Raw genomic sequence first — 26,711 nt, 5'->3', positions numbered from 1 at the left:
CTTTAGCGAACGCCTAACTTTTGATTCAATTTAATTATAAAGCTGTGTTATCTTGATTTATGTATATGTAGGCTTCATTCACATCCTGTCACTGGGAACTTTTTAAATGTTATTCAGTCTTCTCTTATTCTCATGAATACAACGCTCATGAAATAATTCATAATTTAGAGCTAAGGATTTTAAAACTAATAAATAATAATGCACCCACTTAAAAAAAAACAAACAGAACAAAAAACTTTTTGGTGCTGTGATCACTTTAGTTCAAAGATAAGAATTAGTGAAAATATCAGATCTAACCAGATGCAGTCATCCAATTAAAAGCAAGGCCAGCGAATGCTCTCTATTATTTCAGAATGTGCATCTAAATTAATTTTTTGCAATCAAATACTAGTAAGCTTGCAACACAACAGCTCAATGGGGCAACATTGGGAACATAACGATTTAAGAACTTGGAACCAACGTTGGCCCAACGTAACGCTCATCAGCTTACATGGACACCATCATTTAGTTGGCAGTACAATAATTGGGCCAACATTGGCCCAATATAAATATCCCGTCTTGAAACACTTATACATGCTAACATCGGGCCAACGCTGGGCCGACGTACTACTACCAACTTGATTAGACATTTTCAGTAAGGGTGTATTACAAACGTTGGACCAATGTTGGGCCAACATTAGAATCCTAACTCCCTTTGAAAGTTGAGCGAATATAGAAGTTGGTTACGTTGGACCAACGTTGGGCCAACATAGGAATCCCAACATGATCAAGAAGGTTGACATGGTTACATTGGTCCAACGTTGGCCCAACGTTGTCCACCCAACGCCAACCATACAACCATTTACCAATGTTGGCCCAACGTAGTCATGCTATCTGGGCTTTCACAAAACAATCTCGAGACATCATTATGTGCCTCTTTTTATGTTTTATTCCATATCTAAGACAGGCAAAGAAGTTGAATTGTATGAACAATGGAAACTTATTTAAAATATTTTATCAACGTATTTAAAAAAAAATATCCGCTTGAAAGTCGAAAAAGATTTTTTTTTATTTATGACTTTTTATGAACAGAATCTACGAAAGCCCATTGAGCTCATTTTCGTAGGTAAAAAAAAATTTTTTTCGCGTTATAACGCGTAACTTTCGCGAATAAACGCGAAACTTTCGCGTTATAACGCGTAACTTTCGCGTTATAACGCGTAACTTTCGCGTTATAACGCGAAATTATACATATATAGTCATGTTACTCAGGAACCTGTGATCTTGACTGACAGATTAAAAACATGAACGCAGAGGGGGACTTCTGTGAATTTATAAATGACATTTCTTCAGAAGATGTAAAAGAGAATTGATGCGAGAAATGGATAGATTACTGTTGATTTTGCATTTAATCTCAAAACCCTACTAATTAATTAAATGAATATTCCTTTAAAGATTTTCTTGTTTTTCACTTGTTGAATCCAAGAAATTCTGTAGACTAATTTTTTTCTCAGTAAGATCTCCACTCGTTGCTTTCTTTGAATAAATTGTCAATGTTTTCGTAAGTCATGGTATAATGACCAAATGGTGCAACCTTAAAATACAATGTTGTATTTCTTCAGCGAGTCTATCGGAGATGAAATATTTGATACGAATATTTGTCATCCAATTTTCACATTAGGTTACTCATGTGATGTGACACAATTGTTCCGTGAAATACAAATTTACCTCATTGTTGTCAAGTTTCTGAGATCTTTTATTTCAAATTCTATACAGAGTGTTCAGTCTAATTAAAATTAGACTTGTATTTTCGCTCCTCTACTATACGCTTCAACACTTGTATTGAACAGCATTGAGAAAGACAAAATGTGACGGCAAAAAAGATTTAGAAAGAGGAAAGACACATTCAATGGCGAGAAAACATAAAATTTCAGCTCGTGATAATCCAAGTTCAAAATAGTCTTTCGTTTTTCACTGTAATGAATAAACTAGATCATTAAAAAGTAAAACAAACTGTAGACTTATGCAAATGTCTCTGTTTTACGGGGAAAGTTTCGCGTTATAACGCGAAAGTTACGCGTTTATTTGCGAAACTTACGCGTTATAACGCGAAAGTTACGCGTTTATTCGCGAAAGTTTCGCGTTAGAACGCGAAAGTTACGCGTTTATTCGCGAAAGTTTCGCGTTATAATGCAAAAAATACTTTTTTTATCTACGAAAATGAGCTCAATGGGCTTTCGTACAGAATCAACTTTAAGAAAAAAAAATTCACACATCATAAATTCATCTGAATTAATTTTTCCCGTTAGAATCCATCGGTAATACAGAAAATACTTCAAAGCTAGAGGGGAAAAAGAAACACGCTTGTGGTGGGTGGGGGGATGCATGCTTATAACTGAAATTAATATTTTTTATATTGGAATCAATTTGTTTTTTTTGTGAGGGGATGGCCCGCTTTATGCGCGGTGCCCTTTCTTATTTCTCTAAGGGACATCCGTGTATCTTTTTTTCTGGAGGTGGGGGAGGGGTGTAATGTTACAAGTTCTTTATATACTTTATTAAATGAGCTAGAGTATTAAATAAAAAAAAAAAACTTTCGTTGAATTCTATTATTTTTTCGACTGAAAATAAACCGATTCCAGATCCTAAATTTCTAGACCCCCTCCTCCTCCCTTACGAAATAACTGGATCTGCCTCTTAGAAATATGAACTAAGGCGTCTTTTTCTTAGGACATACTAGTAGCTTAGAAGAAAAAATAAAATATTTTATCAAGTTTTTATGTGTCAAAACGATTAAAATTATTTAAATAATTTTAAGAATGTTTAGAAACCGAATTTGACGCACGCGACATAATTACGTTTTAGGCAGAAACGTCAACATAGTTTTGAAGTGCCTTACTAAAATGCTTATAAAATACTGAAAAAAAAATCAGATATTTTTTTAAAAGTAATTTATACATGTATTTGCATTCAGAAAGGGCCAGGCTATTTAAGGACCCTTTTCTCGTGACGGCAGTCATGCATTTATAACATTTGATTTATTATTTGAAGAAGCTTAAGATTAAACTCTCTTTTGTTATATTTAAAGACTTTCCTTGCATATGCTAGCTACACGATAAATATTGGCTAAATTTACTTTATGGCGATTAAAAACTACTGGAATGAATATGACTTTATTATACGAATTTTCCTTGAAAACTATACAAACATCCTATTACCTTGGACAAACAGGTGCTTTTTCAATATCAATTTGACGACTTTTTCCTGAAGAAATTATTTTACGTCTCAGTTGACGTCATAGTACGGCATCCATGACGTTATAGACGTAACTTTATTCGGCGTCAAAAGGGTTAAATCGTTATAAATTATTTTAAGAATTATTGGAGATAACAAAATTTGCTTTTAATTTTTCATCAATTAAAACGATTTTATTCGAAGGCTTTAGGGGGAAAAAATTAAAGAAAATCTTTTCAAGGGATGATAGATTTAAAAATAAATCATTTTATTTATTAATAATAATTAAAAACGGTATAAAATATAGTTTTTCACGATTTCCAAATTTGCCAAACATTTTGTATTAATACGAGGCTAAACGGTTTTAGAAAAATATAATCCGCTTACTTCACATATAGATATTTATCAATTCTGGTATTAACAAAAAAAGCCATTTTTTAAATAATAATATATACTCGCTAAAATGCAGAGACAGAGACAGGAGGAAGGATTACATCTAAGGTATATACATAATGATGTTACTTTATTTTCATGTTTATCACAGCATTGGAAAAAAAAAAACGTATATAAATACTTGAAAAAATCTAGATACGGCTCCTTGATAAAATTAGAAACATAGCATGGACGCACCCATTGACTATTTTTAAATAGCTGTGTATTTTAATTCATGACGCACCTATGACGATCGCTTTTATTGCTGCCTTCCTCGTCAATTCTGAAAGATGGAAACGGAAACGAAAGTAGGAATCAGATTTTTAAAGCTTTCCTTCCATTCATTGACGGAATTAAAAGACGATTTAGACCTATGAGGTATTAGAATTGCTTTTAAATGATAAGTGTTTCCTGCAAAGATCATTTTGTTGTTATAATCGTTCAATTCATTATTTTTCCATGTAATTAAATATGCCATTCTCATAGCAACATTTTATTTACTAGGGGTAGGGTAGTAGGGGCAAGTTGACACATTGAGTGAATAATTGGAGTCTTTGCAATTCTAATCTAGATTATTCTTTCTTACAGTACATCAATTGAAAGTTCATCCTTACATGTATCTCTTTGTAACGAAAACTTAACAGGGTTGGTAACTCTTATTCGCTTAAATATTTAAAAATGCGTCCATAAATCTTTAAGTTTCCACTTTACCATTTTGTTACATGTATATTGACAGAGGGAAATCGAAATCATCTAGATTTATTTATTTTAGAGCATTGATTCGTGTTGTGATACTATAATACACGAAGTTTGAAAGAGTCGTCGAGTTTGAAATAATATTAATAATTTATACATGTAATTAGTTTGTTGAAAACGAAAGTATCATCAAATACGAAAATGTTGTAAAAAGAGGTAATCCCACTTTACTTATTTAGACATCCTTTAATTTTGCAGCTGAAGTGTTTGAAAGAAAGCACATCATAGAAAGGAAATGGAGATTTTATCAATAGTTTTGCTAATAATTTTCCATATTGATGGTAAGTGTTTTTTCACACATTTTCTGAGATATTGCATTTTATAAATAAAATGAAATCAATGGTTGAATATCGCTAGTTCATGAGATGCAAAGAAATTGTCAGGACATTTCGTTTGAGTGTTATATCTATAAAATATTTAACTTGAAGAAAATTATTGAAGGAATTCTTCACACTTCAGATCTTTTTTTTTATTCAATTACACATAATTTTTTTTATAGTTTAAAGAAAATGAGTTAGAAATTACAATCAAATCTTTGTAGATAACGTTAATTCTTTTTCTCTGTCAATTGTTCTCCTTTTGTCAGAAAACGGCAATATCTGAGTGTGCATTTTATGCAGGTGTTTTATCAAGAGTAGACTGTCCTTCGAATGAAACTGAATGGAAGACCAGGTCCAAAACAAGAACGTGTCAGGGATCCGATGTCTACCACTGTCTAGTCATGGAGGACGGGAAAACAAGGGAAGAGAAATGTATAGAGAAAACATTAATACTGAACGGTAAAAATTGCTATAGTCTTTCTTTTCTGTGACACTCTTGATCCATATATTTTGTAATTTAAACTTCTACAAAGAGGATTTAACAAACCCTCAAAAAGTAGCGGGAAAAGACGTGATAAGCAAGCGTAGAACATCTTTATGGGTTTCAAGTAAAAAGAGAGTGCTTAAGATTTATTATTTCTGCATCCTGGACAGTATTATTACATTGATTTATAAAGCAAACAAAAAGGTTACATGAGGCTTAAACCGTTCCAAATTTACTCATACTTTATAATTTTTTTTATGAAATTGCTTATAAAATAATGGAGGGCACATGAATGCGACAGAAGTGATATTCATTTAAAAAAAAAAAGACATAAAGTTGCAAAACAAAATGACAAATACTAAAAATTGTTCATTCAAACAATGTTTTCAGTAATAAACAAGTAAATTATCTCGCTATCATCTTCTTTCGTTTGCATCTCATAATTAGCTCTTTAGAAATGCAGAAAAAAAATCATTAAAGGATTAATATAAAAAGAAGCATATACATGTACCAGTTATTTAAAAATAGAATTTTGAAAATATGCTACACATCTCCATAAATGTTACAACAAACAATATTTTTTGTAGTTTGTTGTTCATTAAATTGACTGTAACACTCTCCAAAAATAGTCTATGACATGATTATGTTCTTATATCAACTTCTCAATAACATTTTCGGTATATCAGTGACATGAATAGCGTTTTTGAATAACAATTATATGCAATCAGTTTATACATCACAAAAAAAAATTGAATATATTTGATTATATTTACATATTGATAGGACATTGCCCAATCTTCACATATGATTATTATCTCCACTGGAAGGCTTGTAATAAAACAGGCTGTCCCAGCGTGCCTTACCGAAGTGACGAAGTGTACAAATGTAAGAATACAAATGAAGATATAACACAAAACATTTTTTATTATTATAATTATCCAGGCCTTCAAAATATATAAAAAAGAAGTGATTATTTTTTTATATAAATTTTATGCAATAGAATTTTTGCATTTTTTATGAAATTTATAGTGCAATGCAATAGTTAGATGTCTTCGAAGTGTATACAATTTAAAATAAGTGATTTTTTTTTAAATATACATGTACATTGAAAGGCTTTATTATATTTCTAACAGTTCCTGTTTGTTTTGACATTGAAAGGGAAGAAATGGGTTTTACTGGGAGCCAAAAACCAAGGTAATGTTCGTTTTAAAGTGATATAATAGACAAAATTGTATCATGTGTGAAGAGCTTATAGAACATCTTCGGTGGTACGTTTGGATGATTCTGAAATAGATAATTAATGAAAGCTGCTAAGTATTTGTTTAATATATCAACAAATAAACTACATTGTAGGTACAAGCTGGAGAACATAATAAAACATATCATTCTCTCTGCGTTGTTTTTCAGACTTCGAAATTAAAGTTCCTTAATACGAGAACGGAAAACTACTGCATAAAGATTAGATATTAATTATTAAATTGAAATAAGTTAATTGCATGCATCTTTATTCATTGAAAAATATTTCTAGGAAGAAATACCGATATAGATTTTGAATATGCAGTTTACAAGCTTTTGGAAGAATTGTTAGACATCTTATCGCAATGTGGCATCATTAAACCTTAGGGTAATTTATTTTTAAAAAAAATGAATTTAATTTTTGAAAATTTCTGAGGACATTAAACGATGCTTCAGGCATCTCTCTCTCTCTCTCTCTCTCTCTCTCTCTAGCTGTCTGTCTAGCTGTCTGTCAGTCTGTTCATCCATCCATCCATCCATCCATCCATCTATCCGATGATTAGCGTAAAATCATGTCATTTAAGTATTATTCTTTTTTTTAAAAAAAAAAAAGGTTGCATCTTATTTTTGACGTCTTGCAGATATTAAAAAGTATTCATGCGACTTCAACATAAATAATAGATAAATCGCATTCTTATTTGAAATTAATTTTAAGGGAAAATATATTAGAAATTAAAATATTCAATGTGTTGGCTGTAAAGTATATTGCAGCACCTGTTAAGAGTTTTTTCTATGTTAACTTGTGTATCATTTTCTGAATTTCAGCAGAATAGTCAAAATTATCTAAAACTTTCAGAAAAAAATAGACGTAAAGGTGTTTTATGTAATTTTTTTGATAATACAAAAATATATTATTTTTGATCTAAAATATGGACTTTTCTTTTCCCGAATTACTGAATTTTACAATATATTTGCTATATTTATCATAATTTGATGATACTCTTCATTATTGTTTATCTTATTTTGTAATTCAGCATCGGCTAATAAAGAAAGCCAAACTTAAGAGTACATGTACTACACTGTACCTTTTTTGACAATGTATCATTTTAATTTCAACAATACAACAATCGAATAAAGTGAAATACATATCATTCATGAGGTACTCTATTGTTATGATCATCATCATTTTTTTTCTGATTATATTAAACGTCTTCCTGGCTCAAACTAAGAAAATGCGTCTATAAAGAACTTTGTAAAAATATAACATTCAATTTTTAGAATTAAGTTTTACATCCGTATTTTCCTTAATGTTCAGGATCCTGTTGCACCAAGAATAGTAAATTAACCTCATTAGTGCCCTAACTAGCCGTTTAATTTTTAACGACAAGTTATATAACTGTCAGTTAATTTTTTGATAGATATTCAATTAGAGATTAATCAGCTAACACATTGCTAATCAGTGTCGTACAGTTAACTCTTTATTAAAAATGGTCTGCACGTGCATTTCTCTTTCCTATACTATAGTGGAAAAAAAATACAATGCTAAATCGGATTTAAAATGACATCATTTTATAAGCGTTTATTTGCTAAGGTTATTTAGTTTAAATGTTTATTTTAACATTGATAAAATGTATAATTTAAGAATACTTCAAATATGATTTTTTTTTTTACAATTAAATAACGGCGTTATACATGTAATATTAAAAAAAAAATCAATAAAATACAAAATGTTGTTTTCCAAGTCAAGTTCTTGCATTAAAATTTGAATTTAAAAATTAAAGTCATACATGGCGTATTTTTTATAAGTTCAGACTAACATAAATTAAAGAGATTTTTCTATTTGTTTTATATATTACTTTATATAAAGATAGGACTTTCCTGTAAATTACACAATTCAAATTAATCACGTTTCAAAGATATTAGAAATTTTAAACCGATTTATTTACCGACTCCACATTTAATACAGATATATTGATAATCTATATAATTGTTTTAATAAAGTATTTCCTTTTAATATCATTGTTTAGAACCTATGGATCCACTTTTCTGGATCATTTGAACTGTGTCAAGTCAGAAATTTTCAAAAATTAATTTCATTTATGACACATGATTTGCTTCTAATTACAAGGCAGTATTGTTATCAAATGTTGTGATTTTACATGCTTTTATAAATAATTGATAAATGAATGCAAGTTGTTACTTACGCTTCATCATTTGGTTAAATTGATTTTTGTCGCTTGCTAAATTTTTAATGACGTCACAAGGAATCTTCCTATACGGTGCATCACAAATGTGAACACGGGCCGTTCTTAACATCGCTGAGGATTCTCTTTTGAAAAGATCTTGATTCACTGATTTAATACAGTAGTTGCGCCATTTGACTGTTTTCTCATTTGAGGCTTTAATGTCATATTGAAGTTCTTCTCTCATCTGCTCATTCGGAAATGACAAAGCCCTGAAACATTGATCGATTGCCTCTTTTGTTTCATCTAAATCTTCATAAGAAATGCAGTAGTAGGTATGTCTATGGTCACAAACAGCCTTTTTACTCAGGGCATACTGGATGCAATTGTGAATGCAAGTAATGCTTTTGCTCAAGTTGGTTTTAAAGCCATGCTTCAAAAATAACCGTAGATTATTGACTCTTCTTATCCGTTCAATGACCTTTTCAAGCTGCAATCCATGCTGATCAAAATTTGTCTATGGTCTTCTCTTAGACTTCAATACCAGCAAGCCCTTCACTGGCTTGCATGTCTATTCTATGAAGTGACTTTAGATGTGATGCTGCCCAGACATTGATGACTTTAAACAGAGTTCCACGTGGAGGCATTTTCAAAGAATTCTTTTGGCAATGCAAGCTGTAAGCATTTATCAACCGATATGCTAACATTGTTCCAGTCACTTTTGGTACTTTGACCTGAGCTCCAGATGACAGTTTCAATATTCAGGAACCAAATCCAACTGTTTTAAGGTAGCATTGTGTGGATATAAATTCTATCTAATGCTTAATTTGTCCTTCAATCAGTCTCACTCTTGTCACTTTTGGTGGCGTGATGTACTGGTCTGGTCCTTGAGTAGATGCATGTTTTCTTGTTTTCTTGCAGAGACAATTTTATGGACAGAGAGACCTTCCATAAGCAAAAACATTTCTGATTTTGTTTGTTTGTTAGCTATCAGGGAGAGTATTTGGGTTTTAGTGTTTTAGTCATCTGCTTTTGTATATGCTTCAATTCTCTGTTATTGCATCTATCTTGGGTTACGAATCCTTTCCATTTTGTTGTTGGTTACAAAAATACGGCCTTTTCAAATTAACCAAGACCTTGCCCAGGTGCTATTGATTCACATACACATTGTAAAACTGATGATGAAAATTGCACTCTTTAAATACTAAGTATGTCCTGGAGGGCAATGTACAATTATGATTTAAATATTTTACGATTTCCTGTTTTGATTCAATATTCCAATAAAAAAAATATCAATATAAAACAAACATTCATATCATTTATCATGAAAGTACCATAGGCTTTTAAACTTGACATTTCTAGTTTCACTAATCATTAATTGCCTTGCAATATTGAGAAAAATAATTCTTGAAAAACATTTCTGAAAAACTGAGCCCCAATAAAGGTTTTCTAAAAGCATATCTTAAGTTTAAGGCATCAATAATAATGGATGATTTAATTTTTTCTATTTTTTAAAATTTTTATTTCTGTATTTTTTGCTTATTCTAACATGTTTAATTTAAGATTTTTTACCTGTCTGGCTTTGAAAAGTATTTTCCATTTCACTACATTCTATATTCATGTCCAAGAAATGAGAACTCTGTTTATCTAAAATTTAAAGATAAAGTGAATACCTTTATAATGAAAATATAAGAAAACTTCTACACATTATGGCAAGACTTCAAGGAGAATAACAGATGGATACATGTACAGTCTACATGTCCATATTGTCCTTGAGAGTCCAAAGGTTGATATTACATATTGAAGGAATAATTTCTTAGAGGTTTCTAATAACACAAAATTTTGAAAAAAGAAACGTCAATCTCAATCAAGAATCTTTGAAATACTTTCTTGAATATTGACAAAAAGTGAATCTTTATCATTTCTTGGCACCATGCCAATATTTGCGCTCTTGGGACAGCCTCTTATATAGGGATATGACAAAAAATGTTGATTCCAACTTAATTTCACAACCCACTTCCTTGAGAAAATATTTCCATTTTCTTCTTATGTTGTTCGTTTATTTTAACTTTAAATATTGAAATTATCAATTTTACACCAACTTTATTGCATTTTTCCCTGGAATGTTGACCAGAATAAATTATTGACTTTACTAAAAATAGAAACAACCAATGCAAAAAACTAACATATTTCTGACTCTCAGTAGGTCTCCTTTATGGTTATAATAAAATTCTGTTTGTTCTTGAGACTCGCTACTGCAGCCTATTTCTCTATTTGCATGGTTTACTCATAGACATGTTCATAAATATTTAATGTACTTAAGTAATCTCATTTAAACCTATTGGTTGAAATTAAACTTAGCTAAGCTTTTATTGTCAGTTAACTTCCGTACAACTTTTAAGTTAACGACTAGTTAAAAATAACTAAAGTTTGTGCAACTAGTACTGGATCCAGATGTACACATTTTATTATGCATCAAATCTGTCCCTGAATTAAAAGCTTCTTATATATGGAAGGGAATTACCGCCAAAAGTCTATTTATCTAGCTTTTATTCTGCCTACTTCTTTATTCTTTGTTATTATTGTAACTATATGTCACTTTATTGTTTTCATATTCGTCTTTATTACATGTCACTTTGAACTTTTTTCATTCTTCATTTTGTCCTTACTTCTATGCTGCTTTATTCTTGTAAATTCGTTCTGCTTTCTTATAAATTGACACAGTTTATCTAATAAATAAATATGATCATCTCTATTACAAATGTAAATTCAGTCACGCAAACCATGAAGCGCATTCAACGAAGACGAATACAAGTAGTGTGAATTTAATGCGGCATTATAACACTAGGTGGCAGTACGTTCGCTGCGAGTGTTGGTAAAATTAGGTACGCAAACCCGGGCCGAGGTTATTCGAGATTTTTCAATTTTTTGCCTTTATACTTTATCAATCGAACCCAAATTTTCAAGTTATGTTAGTTATAGGTACATGCATGTACCCGGTGTCGTCCCCCCTGAAGGCTGGCTAGATGGAAGACTAGCTATATAGTGCGACTACTCCAGGGAAATCTCACTTACATCCAGTCTTCCGGGGGAAAGTCTCACTATATAGTCAGTCTTCCCCCTTCATAGCGAAACTTCCCCCTTTAATTTAGTTTCCGAAATTTTTTTTTTTTTTATTGTAAAACAATGTTTTTGTACTAACGTTTTGAGTGTTTGGATAAAAGTTCTCCGTCCTATATGAATGGATAAATAAATATACGAAATAATTAAAACATTTTAATAGTGATTGTTATAATTAAAACATCTTAACCATGCAGGTAAACATTGGTAAACTACGGGAAATGACCTCTTTACTCTTAAACTAATTATGTCTTTTTTCTTCTGATAAGAATCGTCTCGGAACAATACAATAATCTGCTGTGCATTTTTTAATGCTGTAAATTTTTAATGCGCACTTTTGTATTAATTCATTTGAAACTATATATATATATATATATATATATATATATATATATATATATATATATATATATATTATATATATATATATATATATATATATATATATATATATATATATATATATATATATAGTATCTCCCATGATTTGTAGTTGGATATGATTTTTATCCAACGAGTTGTGTGTTTTTTTTTATCCCCGAGCCTTGGCGAGGGGATAAAAACACACAACGATTGGATAAAAGTCATATCCAACTACAAATCGTGGGAGATTCTTTTTATCCCATGTTTAATACTTCACAACCAATGTTTTACACTGTTTTATATAGGACTCCACTTTATTTTACTTCATCGCGCTAACGCAAAAACCATTGTGACGTCACAACTGTGGATTATGAAAAAATTATCCAATGAGTCATATCCACGGGATAAAGGGGTAAACATGGGATAAATATATATATATATATAAGATCATTACCTAAATATGCAATATATACATCGTCGATGTAAATAAAATCCAAACCAAATACGGAAGGGGAAGTCTCACTATGGTCGTTTAGGATGGAAGGCTAACTATATGGTCATTGCCCCCCCCCCCCTTTCGGGGAAGTCTCACTATATATAAGGCTTCCGGGGGGAAGACTCACTATGGTGGAAGTCTCACTATATGACACCGGTAGCAGGGGGGGGGGGGACAACAAACAATTTTTAGCCATAAATTTTTACTACTAAAAGTGTTCAATGAAAGTCTGGTTGCCCACCCCCTCCCACTTTTTGTTGCAGTTTACTCAAGTAAGGGCCACGTACGTAGTGATGTATGAGTAAAATTTGGTGATGAAAGAAGTTGCACCCCCCTCCCCCAATAGAATTTTTGAGTTTGAAAAATTTTCCTCTTTTTTGTTAGTTTGTTTGTTTGTTTGTTTTTTGTTTGTCAAGATTTTCAGGTACGTTATTTTTTTTTCTCGCTGCCCCTTTCAAAAACAATGCTACGTCTTTAAGTTTTATCTGTATTCGCTGTAAAAATTGCCAATATTTATATTCATGTATTTATATTTTGAAAATCTCAATATATTAGATTATTTTTGGCTATTTTTGATTTCAAATTTGCTAAGATGGGTAGGCAATATACGTATTTTTTGCCAAACGAGACATTTACAAAATAATGTTTTGAGTTATTCTGATGTCAAACACTGTGTGCTTACTAGAGATATTCATTTCTTTATTGAAAAGTGCTATTTCTATACAAAAAAATAATACATATTTTCATAAAAACCGGTCGAAGTTTCTAGTATGTCCCGGTCTAGCCTGGTTCCGGCCACGCCTACCCATGACGTTCCGCACTACTTTGCAGAGCATTATGGATTGGCCGAAACCAGACTAGCCCCGGTCCCCAGAATAACGCGACTGCGCATGAACAGTTATTATCCTGAAATAAAGAAATGTCAGTTCAGTGGAAGAATATATAGGGGTCCAGAAAAACAATTCAATTTATAAGGGTATACTTGTAATTATCAAAATATTTATTTTTTTTTTTATCAATAAAACTGAAATTCAATCATCCGACAAATAACTTAAATAGAGTTATACTTCTCAGGTGACAGAAAATACAATTATGTTGGAGTTTTCATCATTGGTCCGTTTTTAATGTCTCAGATTTTCTTAAAACGTTTTATTTAAAGCAACAAATGCACATTTAAAAGAAGAAATGCTTATAAATTGTTAAAATATAATGTTTAACATCAGAATAATTTATAAATTTATTAGCTTTTCGTCAAAAAAAAAATGTCAGCTTGATACTGCCTTCCCATTTTACCAACTTGGAAATCAAATATCTTCGAGAAAATCTAAAATATATAGCATTTCGGGGCAATTTTACCGCGTATACAAATAAACCTATAACTAACATAACTTGAAAATTTGGGTTCGATTGATAAAGTATTAAGGCAGAAAATTGAAAAATCTCGAATAACCTCGGCCCGGGTTTGCGTACCTAATTTTACTAACACTCGCAGCGAACGTACTGCCACCTAGTGTTATAATGCCGCATTAAATTCACACTACTTGTATTCGTCTTCGTTGAATGCGCTTCATGGTTTGCGTGACTGAATTTACATTTGTAATAGAGATGATCATATTTATTTATTAGATAAACTGTGTCAATTTATAAGAAAGCAGAACGAATTTACAAGAATAAAGCAGCATAGAAGTAAGGACAAAATGAAGAATGAAAAAAGTTCAAAGTGACATGTAATAAAGACGAATATGAAAACAATAAAGTGACATATAGTTACAATAATAACAAAGAATAAAGAAGTAGGCAGAATAAAAGCAAGATAAATAGACTTTTGGCGGTAATTCCCTTCCATACTTGTATGTATTTTAATTTTTTTTTGTATTTGCTTATACAAACCTTCTTATCACCAATCACTTTCAATCCTTAACCCTCATTAAATATCTAAAATAGATTTATTTTTATTAGAAGCAAGGACAATACTCTTGTCTTAAAAATCGGCATATCCCTGGGAATCATAGCAGCTTTATTGGTAATATCCATCGTAATTATTGTAGTCATCAAGAGGAGACGAAAAAACCTGCCGAGTGAGTATTATATCTTATATAACTGCTTTGAATTCTATCGGCATTAATTTGCTCCGGTTACAACTACAATTAGTATCAGCAGGAAAGTTTCTTTTTACTCGCTTCATTCCTCTGAGTTCATTTCATGACAAGGTGAAGATAACGAAGAGTCACAGTGGTCGACCACATAAAAATCTACAAACAATACAAATTTGTGAACAGGGCATAAAACTCGGACCCATGGATATACCAAAGATGGACCAGGTGAATACATGTATGAGGTCATCCCCCTATCATACCCGTCGGGAGCCCTATGTATTGATCAGGGAGACGGAGCATTTCATAGTCAAACTGAGTAAAAGGACAAAGGCCTTACAATTCCTATGAACCACTCAAGTCAAAACGACCCAATGAAAGCTTTTACTTGCTAACAAGGTCATTAACACTACTGTACGCAATGCTGCCTATAAACTAGATTGTTCAATCTCCTGTAACATCAAGTAGCCTGCCGCGGTTTAAAACTTCTAGAATATGCTGTATCAGCGTACATCTCTGATACATCTGAAGTTTCTTCCTTACAGCAGTTAATATCTTTGTAAGGATTAAAGATAGGGACTCGGTAGAGCATTCGCTAGATCCGACAATGTGTCTTTGTTGGTAGGGATTTTTATGAATTTGTAAACCAATAAAAAAGGTTAGTTTAAGTTAAAGTTGTAATGTTTTATTGCGTTTTCTTACTTATTTAAATATAAAAAAAAGGAGACTTGAATTAACAAAGCATATATTTTTTTTAATTTTCTATCTCTAGGTCTCCTTGGACTTTTGAAGAAAGAAGATTCCGGCGTTGATGATACCGAATTAGGAAAACTACTTAGAAAACAAAAACGTTTGTATAAAATACAACAGATATAATTACTTGTTTTCTTTTCAATGCGATATATATATATATATATATATATATATATATATATATATATATATATATATATATATATATATATATATCCCTTTCATGCCATATGTAACCGGTTAATCGATTAATCGGTCGGAACGATGGTAATCGGTTAAAAAATCTGCAATCGGTGAGTCGGAAAATTTAATATATGTAAAATTGAACGCAACTTTCTTAAATTTCATTTTTAATAAAGGAAATCTCTGCATAAAAGTTGATAGTTCATCGTTTTTACACATCTTATTAAGCTGATTTGGAGGTAATTATGGCTCTTCGAATTGAGATAGCGAGGTAATAATTGGTTAGTTTGTGAAGTGTTACATTGTAATTACTGTTTTTAAAAACATTATATTGGTACCCTGACCGTCCCGTAATACTTTAATGATTTTACATAATCTCCATTGAGCACTTTTAATGAGTATGTATGCATACCGATCTTTTGACGTTATCTATAATATTATTAGAAAAACATTGTATAAGTTAAAGTTCGGACAAAGTTTTGATTACTGTGACAATGAAGAATGAATTTGTGCGAAATCTGCACTGGAAAGATATCTTTCTGTGTCTGTTTGTTCAGGCAAGATTCATGTTTTTCTTTTTTGTCTTGTCTAACTATTGAAATTGAAATAAAATAATTCATATATACATATAGTTTCCTGATCAAGATAATGAGCAGAATGTTTCTAACTTCTAACCATGTTTCTCTTATTGTGTATATAAATACAAATACATGAAAAAAAGTCAAAAAATGTGTTTTTTGATACGATACGATTAACTGGTTAATCGGTCGGAACGTCTTGCGGTTTCTGTATTCGATTGCCATCCCTAATATATATATATATATATATATATATATATATATATATATATATATATATATATATATATATATATATATATATATATATATATATAATTTAAAGACCCAACTTTATTGCACTTTTCCACTTAATTTTAAATTTTATTCATCAATAAAGTACCTTAAGGAATTTGTGTTCCTTTCATTAAAATTAAAATGAACAATATTTTTTTATAGCTGAGTACATAAGTATTAGTGTTCGTCAACTGAAAAGAAAGAATACAATTTTTATCATTGGACAACTTGGGAATTCTGTGTCCACTGCAGGGAAAGCAATAACCACAAAATACGCAAAACGTCATGGAATGGACCACAAATGCTATAATTATTTAGAGGTTTCAGACAAATTTTTTAAATTATGCGCTGAAGAAGTTTTTGAACCAAATACTGTGAATTTCATTGATGGATGGGGTGGATTGTGGAATGACAATCCGTGTGAAAGATTTGGAACTCTAGACACGCTGGACAAAGTTGTCAAGCACAGCGAAACTAGTGAAGATAAAAGGTTCGTAATAGGACTTCGGACAGAGATTAGAGAGAGATTACAAGAAAAATTAGATAGGATTGGTATTCGAATTGGAGAAAACGAAAGACAGTCCCTTGATTCTAGCACCAATTACAAGATAAAAGTTATTAAGAAAAAAATTGGATTGCTTCAACGTTTGTGTTTAGATAAAAATTGTGTTTGTAAATCTTTAGACGATGAAAAAGTTTCTGGAATCAATCAAGTACGTATCGGCGCATATCTGGTTGTTAAGTTAATGAGTTTAGATCACACGATGATACCAGACTTTTTAGATAAGGAGAAAGGCCCACTGGAAGCAGTACGAAATCATTTTGAGGGACTGATGGAAGGTGAAAGAACTTGGCGATGGCTCCCGTATTTTGTATGTTTAGGTTTTTATGATAAAGAAGAATTTAAGCCAGAAATTGCGCATGAATTTGACGTTACGGAAAACATGCTCTCTGATGGTGAACATATTGCTAAATACACAAAAACAATACAAAACGATAAACTTGCTCCAATGTGGTCAGAAAGATTCAATCTATCAAAAAGCAAAGACGAAGAACCAAGGAAGGTGCTCGTCTTCTGGCATAATTTTCTTTACATCTGTGCCTTTCATGCATGCTACAAAAAGTACCCAGAAAAGATGATGGGATTTTGCAATCTTGATGCCATCCTTCAATTAGTTCGCCCAAAAAGTCATCCTGACTCTCTCGCTATTATAGCAAGCGATGAAGACATAGATTATTTTTGCGAGGTAAGATTAAAAAATCTTGCAGATGACGATGTATTTTTGGAGCATCCGTTAGTTCAGGACTGGAGAAAACGGAAAGATGAGTAAATACAGTACACAGAATGTTTTGGTTTATCTAAGCCAAAGGTGCTTAGAACTAAAGCTTAGGCAAGTTTTGGGATCTGTAAGCGTTTTGGTAACATCTTGGAATATGGCAATCCATAATTTATTAGAGTATCTTTTGGCCAGAAGCTATCAATATAATAAAGAAGGGGACGTAACTCTTAAATCAATCAAAGCATGATTATAAAAAAAAAAAAGAGATGAAAAAAATTGAAGCTGTTGGTAAAATCAGCCACAGAATAAGCAAAAGACGTGAAAAAATTCAAAAACATAGCTTTTTCTTTTTTTCCAAAACAACAACTGTCCAACAATTTATCAAATGATCAGCCAAGCTCCCGGTTCTTTTGTTTAAAATGTAAGAAGAAAATGCAATAATTAAATTTTTCTTACCTTCACGATTTTAACCCAATAGCCTTCTATTGTCGGATATTTTTGTTCATTTTTCGATGAATGCATGTATAAGTTCAAGTCAGGGGCCAAACATTTTTCATATTTCTAATCTCTGTCAGTATTCTGAACCGTTACAATAGTTCACAGGGAATGAAATTGTTATACTAACATTCTCTTTAAAAAAACGATTATGATCTTCTCATGATTGAAGAACATATGCAACGTACATGCACTCTACAATGTACCTTTCCAATTGATCATTTTCCAAGATATTCTTCAGTTAAAACCAAAGTAGCACCAGATGTTTTTAGACAAAAAATCAGCAGACAGTACCAGGAGTTTTGAACAGATTTCAAATTATGAAAATCCTTGCTTTTTAAAGAAAAATTAACAAAAATATAGTTTTAGCTGGTATTTTCTTTAAATTTGATGCAGGGGAGATGTTTAGCATTACCAGGCATCATAAATTGCACAAACGTCCTTCAATTATTGGAACTCTTAAATTATACACGGAATGAGAACTGCAAGTTTCGTATATCCTTAAATCAAGCTTCTATAACTTTTTTCTTCCCAGATGTAATTTATAAGAAAAATTTTAATTATGTGTTCTCAAAAATTTACAATAAAAAATCTAATTTAGTTCAAAAAAGAAAAAAAATATCAAAAAATTATTAAGTTATATATAATTGCTGTCCTTGGTTACTTGCTAGGGGTCTAACACTGAAAAGAAGCACGTCACAAATTGTAACAAAATACCTCCCATTTCGTATCATTTGATAATTTGAAAAAAATCTTATTATGTAGCTTTTCAAAAATAAATTTAAAAAGCTACATTAGACAGAGATTCCTATTCTACATTTCAATTGTTTCCATATCGTCTGCAATTTAAATAGAAAGGGGTACTACCAATCACCTTATAAATGTACTAATGTGTAGCAACAAGCAAGTCTATTTCAAAAATTTGATTTTAAACCAAAGACACCCCTTGCTTACTTTCAAGGACTCTCCAGTTGACGTGTGACTGTTGATCGATCGTTTACTGACAACAAAGTAAGTGTCTGTCTCTTCATATTGTTTCGCTTCGATTCGTCTTTTATAAAGTGTGCGATTCGTTTTTTAGATTCATTTTTCGATGAACAAAATAATTTATATATGGCCAATCCTATATTTAAAAAAAAATGGAGAGATTGATATGCGATCACTGCATTCGCTTCTATTGACAAATATTTTCAACAAATGACCATATGTGACACCGTTCCAAATGCTAGTAGGGGAAAGTTGTGGGCCTCTTTCTCAGCATTCAGAAAAGTATTGTGGTCAGACTTATTTCAACTTATGAGTATTTGTTTATTGTACTTGTACATTTTTATTCAATGAGATTAAATATATTCCTACAGACGTATAGGTATGTTTGTCATTTGTCATGTATTTTATTTATTTATTTATTTATTTATTTATTTATTTATTTATTTAGTGATATGTACGATGTATACGCTGTAGATGATATACTAGTATATAATACTCTACTTAACTGCAATATACTTTAAATTTTACATTCACTAAGCAATGTTGTGAAACTTCTACAATTACCATATTCCATAAAAACTTTGTTCCCTTTTACTCGTAAAACGACCGTTTCATAAATTATGATAATTATACTGCTTTGTCGTTTAAGTATTTGCCATCTTTAAAGATATCATAAACGTCAAATATATGTCGGCTTATTTTGCAATCTATTTTATAAAGTGTTTTATTTATTAAAGTGTTTATGTTGTGTGTGAAATAAATTCATAAAAAAAACAATACAGTGTATGTTTTTCTTTGTAAGAAATTAAACAAAGTATGTTTTGCATGCAGTGTCAAGCGCAAAATTTAGCGCTATAGCTATGCAAACTTAATATGTCAGGAAACTTCTCTGGCAAGAAATGAAATATTACATTTTTCGTACTAATTAGTATACAGCTACAATCCAAACTACAATGAACTTATTATTTAATTTGTTGTTCTGTCACAGCAGGTCTCAACATTCACATTCAATATTAACAACAAAAATTGAAAGTCTTAATTAAATTTTAGGTTCTTTAATGTGATATTTATCACTAACAGAGTCTCTTTATCAATTACATGTAGGCCTACCTTCGTTTTAAATTACCATATGATATTTATTTATGTTGAAAAACAATGGAGGACTGGCAATTTATTATGTATCATTAATTATTGTTTTTTCGTTGTTTTTCGCATCTTCATCACAATATAAGACCCGCCCGCTATAGATCCTATAGTAAACAGTGTCGCTCCACTCAGTCCGGTGGCTCCTACAGACATTAACCACGCCGCTAAAGACCCTGCAGCTACTCCTGTGCTTTTGAACCCCGCTGCGTGCAACAAGGCAGGTGCGCTAATCGCCACCCCTCCGCCTACTAAGAGTCCGCCACCGAAGATCTTTCTATATTTCTTCACTGAGATAAAAGAAAGGGAAACAAAAAATACAAGTTTTCTGTACATATATACCTACAACCATGTAACCTTGAAAGGAATATATATATATATATATATATATATATATATATATATATATATATATATATATATATATATATATATATATATATAGTTTTGTGCCATGCGGATTGTGGGATATTTTGTGTCTTTTTCACTCACGTTGTGGGTATCATGGATGGTTTATGGGTCATTATATATTGACCCACAAACCATGTGCCTAAAAATTTGTTTATGACAATAATATAGTTACTATTTTCATTTTTTACAAAAAAAATTTTTTTTGACCCATAATTACACACTCAAAAAATGACCCACAATGCAATTATATATATATGAAATCTTACCACTCTGTGGATTGGCAGAATTTCGCGCGTGACCCACAATTTTTTATATACTTCCCCATGAGTATTGGAGGGATTATGGGAAACAGCTAGATTGTATAGCCTAATTGTAGTGAATCATTATCAGATTGTAACGCATTATTTATTTACATGTATGTCATGCCATGCATGAGCTTTTGTTTTTAATGTACTATGTACTACATTGTATAAATCTAGAAAAAATAAGGTTAAATAATTTTATAAGTTTTAATCGTTCTATAGTTGTGTTCTTCCTAAAGTCTATATAATTATTCAGATATGAAAGAAAGCTTCAAGTATATCATTTTATAAGATAAAATGACTTTAAAATGTTACTATAAAGAAGGCGCGTTACCCTGATGTGAACCGTGAAGTTTAAGTAATAAAGAAATATGTCAGTATGAAGTCGCAGAAAATCATTCACAACTCAAGGATTATTCAGAAAAAAATTATCACGCGTTAAGATTTTAGGGAAGTGTAATCAAATCAATGTGATTTTAACATTTTATAGATAGACAAGTACAATTGTACATATCCCACGATGTTCTTTATATCAATATATTGACCCAGAATGATGTATAGTTGCCTGTAATTTGATCCCGCAATATTCTATATCTATATATATGTACATATAAATGACCCATAATTATCCGATACATGCATTACATGTACATGTAGAACCTTGATATAGATATATAGATATATTTATGTAATATATGTGTTTATAATATTAACACATTTATGTGAGAGAAAGAGATAAAAGATTTGGGAACAAAAAAAAATTTACGTCAAAAACGTATTGAATAAAACAAGTAATTCAAAATAGGACAATCTCTAACCATTTTACTCGCTAAATAGTCTCGAGTATTTGCTTTCATCCTCCCACGGGATGAACCTCTGCCATTCAGTCATTGAATGGTCCCTGATGGTTTGAAAAGGTGACCACTTCGCGGTTTATAAAGCGTAAACTGCCTAAACCCAGTATATATCCAACAATGTTCTTTCACTTTTTTGGATATATACGTATATCTTTATACTTATATACTATCCCACAACAATATACTCGTACTGTACATTGATCCCGCAACATTATATATATATGTATACAAATTAATGACCCACAATTATATCACATATACCTAAATATTGAGTTATATAAACTAATTAAAAAATAGATCATTAATGACATAAAATGTCTCTAAAATTTATTTTAAAACAAAAGGTTGAGTCATGATGTTGGGGTAAGAAAGATCTGCCACTTACAAACAAGTCTTAAGCATCTGACCATGCAGATATTTGTTTTGTAAGACATAAACACAGCGGTTCTTAATCAATGTAAAGTTTTCCACCAAGAAACTACTCGCACTCGATCATTTTGCTTAGTAACTTATATTATAGAGATACATTGCTTCTAGTAAAAGAGGCTTCGTTTCGGGATAGTGTATTTTGTGTATTGAGTGTTTAAATTCACTAATTATATTAAAAATCGGAAATCGCTGATATCCAGTTTTTTTTAAAAAATCATATTTCAATGTACATAAAAAAAGGGATGACACTCGACATCTTCGATACCAGGAAGTGCCTCGGTCCACACTATAAATAGGCGTCGGAACCGGGAGGGGGGGTAGGGGGGTTAACCCCCCACTTTTTTGCTAAGGTATACATAATATAGGCATTAGAATTGAAAATTGAAGCTTACTTTTTTTTTAAAGATTTAACTCCCCCCCCCCCCCACTTTCAATTAGCCCCTCGCTATAATTTGCTTTTGACGCCTATGCTATACAATTATTTAATGCCTGAACAGTCAATAGACCAGAATATTTTTCCCGAGGTGCACAGAGCAGCTGTGCCTCAGTGTGTTCTATTGCCCGAGGCCAACAGCCGAGCATTGTTTCAAATTATTGTTTACCACTGACGTCTGTTCAATGTTACATATAAATTCGAAACCCAGATCGGTTTTTCCGAAATACGTTGCGGTCCAATAGATCGCAGTATATTGACCAGCAGTTCAATAGATCGGTTTCAAAAAGTAAGATAACTTAAATGAAAAATTACATTAATTTTTAGGGACCTTGTAGAAAAGAGTTATCCGTAGTAAAGTATAAAAACAAAGGCATGAAAATAAGTATGAACTTCGCCAGTAAATTGTTAACGTTCTGAAAACTAATAATTATTATACAATTATTGCTGGCTTTTGAGGTCAATATGATGATTTAGACACCTGAGGAGTACAATATTCACCGAGCCCGAAGGGCGATGTGAATATTGTACTTCGAATCGAAGGTGTCTAAATCATCGTATTGACCCAAAAAAAGCAATAATTGTTTTATCATATGATTCAATGATTAAATGACACACATTCATTAAGCAATCCATGCCATCTTACATAATGTACTTGTTCACATCTACTGAAGTACTAGCCAAACACAATGAGAGAAACGGGGTTAAATCGAAATATTTACAAATCGGGGGCACATAAAAATTAAATGGAAATATGAAAAGGAAGAAGAATGTATAAGGAATTTATTGATGTATGCATATTCCATTTTTTCTTATGCTTTCGATAAATAATCAGGCGAAGTTTAAGCGAGGTGAGGCAAACGATGAGAAAAGAGTTGCAAGCCTTCTCTCTTTTATGTATCAGTCGAAAACGATATATTTAAAAACAGCTTATAGAGACAAAAGAGTTACATTATTGATAACATACAGTGCATATTAGAATACAAAAATAGGAAAAAGGTGACTCGACCCCAGAATTAAAAAGAAAAAAAAATGGAAAAAAAAAGGGGGGGTCCATATCCCAAGTGCCTGTGGTATGTAGGTCACAAACAAATTTTTAATATCGCAAGGGCATACCCTAGTTAAAATTAAAAATTTAAGTAATAAATTGTTCCTACTTAACTTGTAGTTTATGGAAAGTGCTGCTGCTTTAAATAGAATTCGCATTTTATTAGTTTAAATTTCAAGTTATCTGGCTTATGTCGAAATATCTGTGACCTTTATCAAGTATTTTATGTATTTATTAAGTAATGCTCTCGATTTCAGGAAAGCAGCAGCACTTTTCAAGTTAAGGAATGTGTCCGTTATGTATATTCAAAAAATGGTCAAGATCTATTAAGTTTATGCCCTTGCGAAAAGGCTATTTAATGAGGCACCTCGGCGTGAAACATGCACACCCTGTAGACAAAAACACGGTAAAATTAATTCAATACATTCTTTCGATAGTTTTAAAATAATGACACTAAACAAACGTTTCAGATTTGTATTAATGGTCTACCTAAGATTTGCAAATAATATTCTGTTTAATAATAAAATGCATTTTTCACTGTGAAAAAATTACTTGATCCGCCTCTCACTGCACATAAAATGCGTCAAATTTTACCATGATGACGTCATGTCGTCAAGTGCATTGCGATCGGTGACTTGTTTAGATCTTGCTGTGTTGGATTTAACTAGCGACAAAAATGAATGCAGTGGTAAGTTTTGATGTAGTTCATTACTCTTATGCAGTTTAGATTAGCAAATTATTTCATTTTCTGTTATTGTGAGGAATTGCTATATTTGTGTGATGTCAGAGTAAACTTTTCCCGAATAAATTATGCCCAGCCCTCTTTATGCAGCCTTTACAGAGCTGCGTTCTCCCAACTCAAAATTTTATTTGGTGGGATGTAAAAAAGGTCCATAAACGAGGGGAGAGGGGGACTTTCATTAAAATTTTTCATCCTTAAAATTTAAATTAAAACTTTACTTTCTCAAAAGGTGGGGAGAGGGGTAGGCCACCTGCAACCCCCCACCCCAACCCCTCACCCAATAATCTGTGTGCCTTAATGTTATGTTCATATGAGTGGAAGTCAGGTGCAAGTGAAATAACTTTCCAAAACTATTTGCATCAATTTGGAATTTCCCTATCTATTTTTGGTCCAATTTAGAATAAATAATTCCTTATATTGACCTGGAAGGTCACGAGAATCTGTTACAATTTTATGTACTTGTATACCTATGTACAGATGTAACTGTGCATAGGATGGATTACTAAATTATTAAGGATCGATAAAATGATACAAAATATGCATCATCATTATGAAAAAATAAAGATTTTCTTTTATGACATGACCTTGTACATATGTATGCCATATGACATGACCTTGTATGCCATTCCGTTTGCTCTTAAAAATTTAAGCATTTATCTTTAAAAATGCGGATTTTTTTTTAATTCCCGATGTAGAATTTAAAAGGCAAGTATCATTGATATTCATTTTCATTTTTTAAGGAATTTATTTCATTATTTAAACATTAAGGTATTGTAATACATGGGGGTAATTATTGTAAAATTACAGTCATTTTCGAGTCAGATTTCTCTAATTCCTAGCACAGGTACTTGTGGACAGGACCCCCCCCCCCCTGAATATAACCCCCCCCCCCCGGGTCAAAAAAATATTTTTAGGTCTTTCTTTCATAAGCTATTCTTTTAGTACACATTTACAATGTATTCCATTTGAAAAATCCAGAAAATAATGCAGAATTAACGTTTTACTAAAAAAAAAAAATCATACCCGCGGTATTAAAAAATAGAGAAGGTAAGTCACTTCCATTTGTTTACACTGGACCCCTCTTGGGTATCAGGCCCGAAATATCATTTACCTACTACATGTCACCAAAATGTGTCATGATATCTTGTTTCGGTAGATATTTTTGTCTTTAATCGTGCTATCTAACTGCCCAGGTATTCCATAATAACCCTAGTACTCATCGTCAAACGTGAAAAATGCTACAAGGTTTGGAAATGTCAAAGTAGAAATTACGGAAGTGATGCAAAAACGACACCAAGCGTGTAACTCTAGAGTTCCGAGTGTTATAGAATTGAGGGAAAACCAAGAGGTCTACGAAAAAGTTCGGGAAAATTTTAATAAATAAGTCGAAATTGATTCATTAGAATTTAATTCTGCTTAAGATTTTCGAGATGAGTGAGGGTAGTCGTCAATATTCCCTTTAAAGGATGTTATCACTGATAGCAAGTAGCGTTTTAAAATACTAAAGGAAAGGAACACAATCTTGTAAACAGCCCCGCTTCGAAGCACAGGTACTGGTGGACATAGGAACCCCCCCCCCCCCCCGAATATACACCCCGGGTCATAAGATATTTTTATGTTGTTTTTTTTTTCCCATAAATTATTCTTCCAGTACACATTTACAATGTATTCCATATAAAAAAATCCAAAAAATAACGCAGAATGAACTTTTTATTAAAAAATCATACCTGCGGTATTATATCCAAACGCTATGACTTGATAGGAACCCTCGTGTTCCATTAGTACAATTATGTATATAGATAAGGCCTCCTCGGAGATCAATCGCAACTTCTCGGGCCATTCCGACAAGCGGAAAGACAAGCTCGAATGTGTTTTAACATCCGGTGCTGTTAATACATTCGAGGTGTTTTTCCGAGCTTTCCAGAAAGGAAACATTACAAAAAAGGTCCCCATTATCATTTTCGTGAATTTCCCTTGTGTTTCTCTTATTATGTGATATTAAATCAAACTATATACACCACACTCGGATAACCTCTGGAAATAACGACATCTTACGCTTGACAGCAATGGCCAAAATAATTATCATAAATTCGTTGAC

At 31.7% G+C, this 26,711-nt stretch overlaps 1 protein-coding gene across 1 annotated transcript; it reads left to right on the top strand.

Annotated features, from left to right (window-relative positions):
* Positions 1-3,935: 3,935 nt before the first annotated feature.
* On the top strand, positions 3,936-18,362 carry LOC133197854 (uncharacterized). The gene is made up of 7 exons (XM_061334039.1): positions 3,936-3,953; positions 4,988-5,180; positions 5,989-6,090; positions 6,339-6,399; positions 14,563-14,681; positions 15,469-15,546; positions 16,649-18,362. The coding sequence occupies exons 1-7, from the start codon at positions 3,936-3,938 to the stop codon at positions 17,815-17,817; spliced, it is 1,740 nt and encodes a 579-aa protein (XP_061190023.1). The 3' UTR covers positions 17,818-18,362.
* The last annotated feature ends 8,349 nt before the right edge of the window (positions 18,363-26,711 follow it).

Source organism: Saccostrea echinata, unplaced genomic scaffold, assembly GCF_033153115.1.
Source record: "Saccostrea echinata isolate AGI-Se365-2 ecotype Australia unplaced genomic scaffold, CSIRO_AGI_Sech_v1 ptg000032l, whole genome shotgun sequence".
NCBI lineage: Eukaryota > Metazoa > Mollusca > Bivalvia > Ostreida > Ostreidae > Saccostrea > Saccostrea echinata.
The sequence above is the reverse complement of the archived record's forward strand: the minus strand, read 5'-3'. Positions and strand labels throughout refer to the sequence as shown.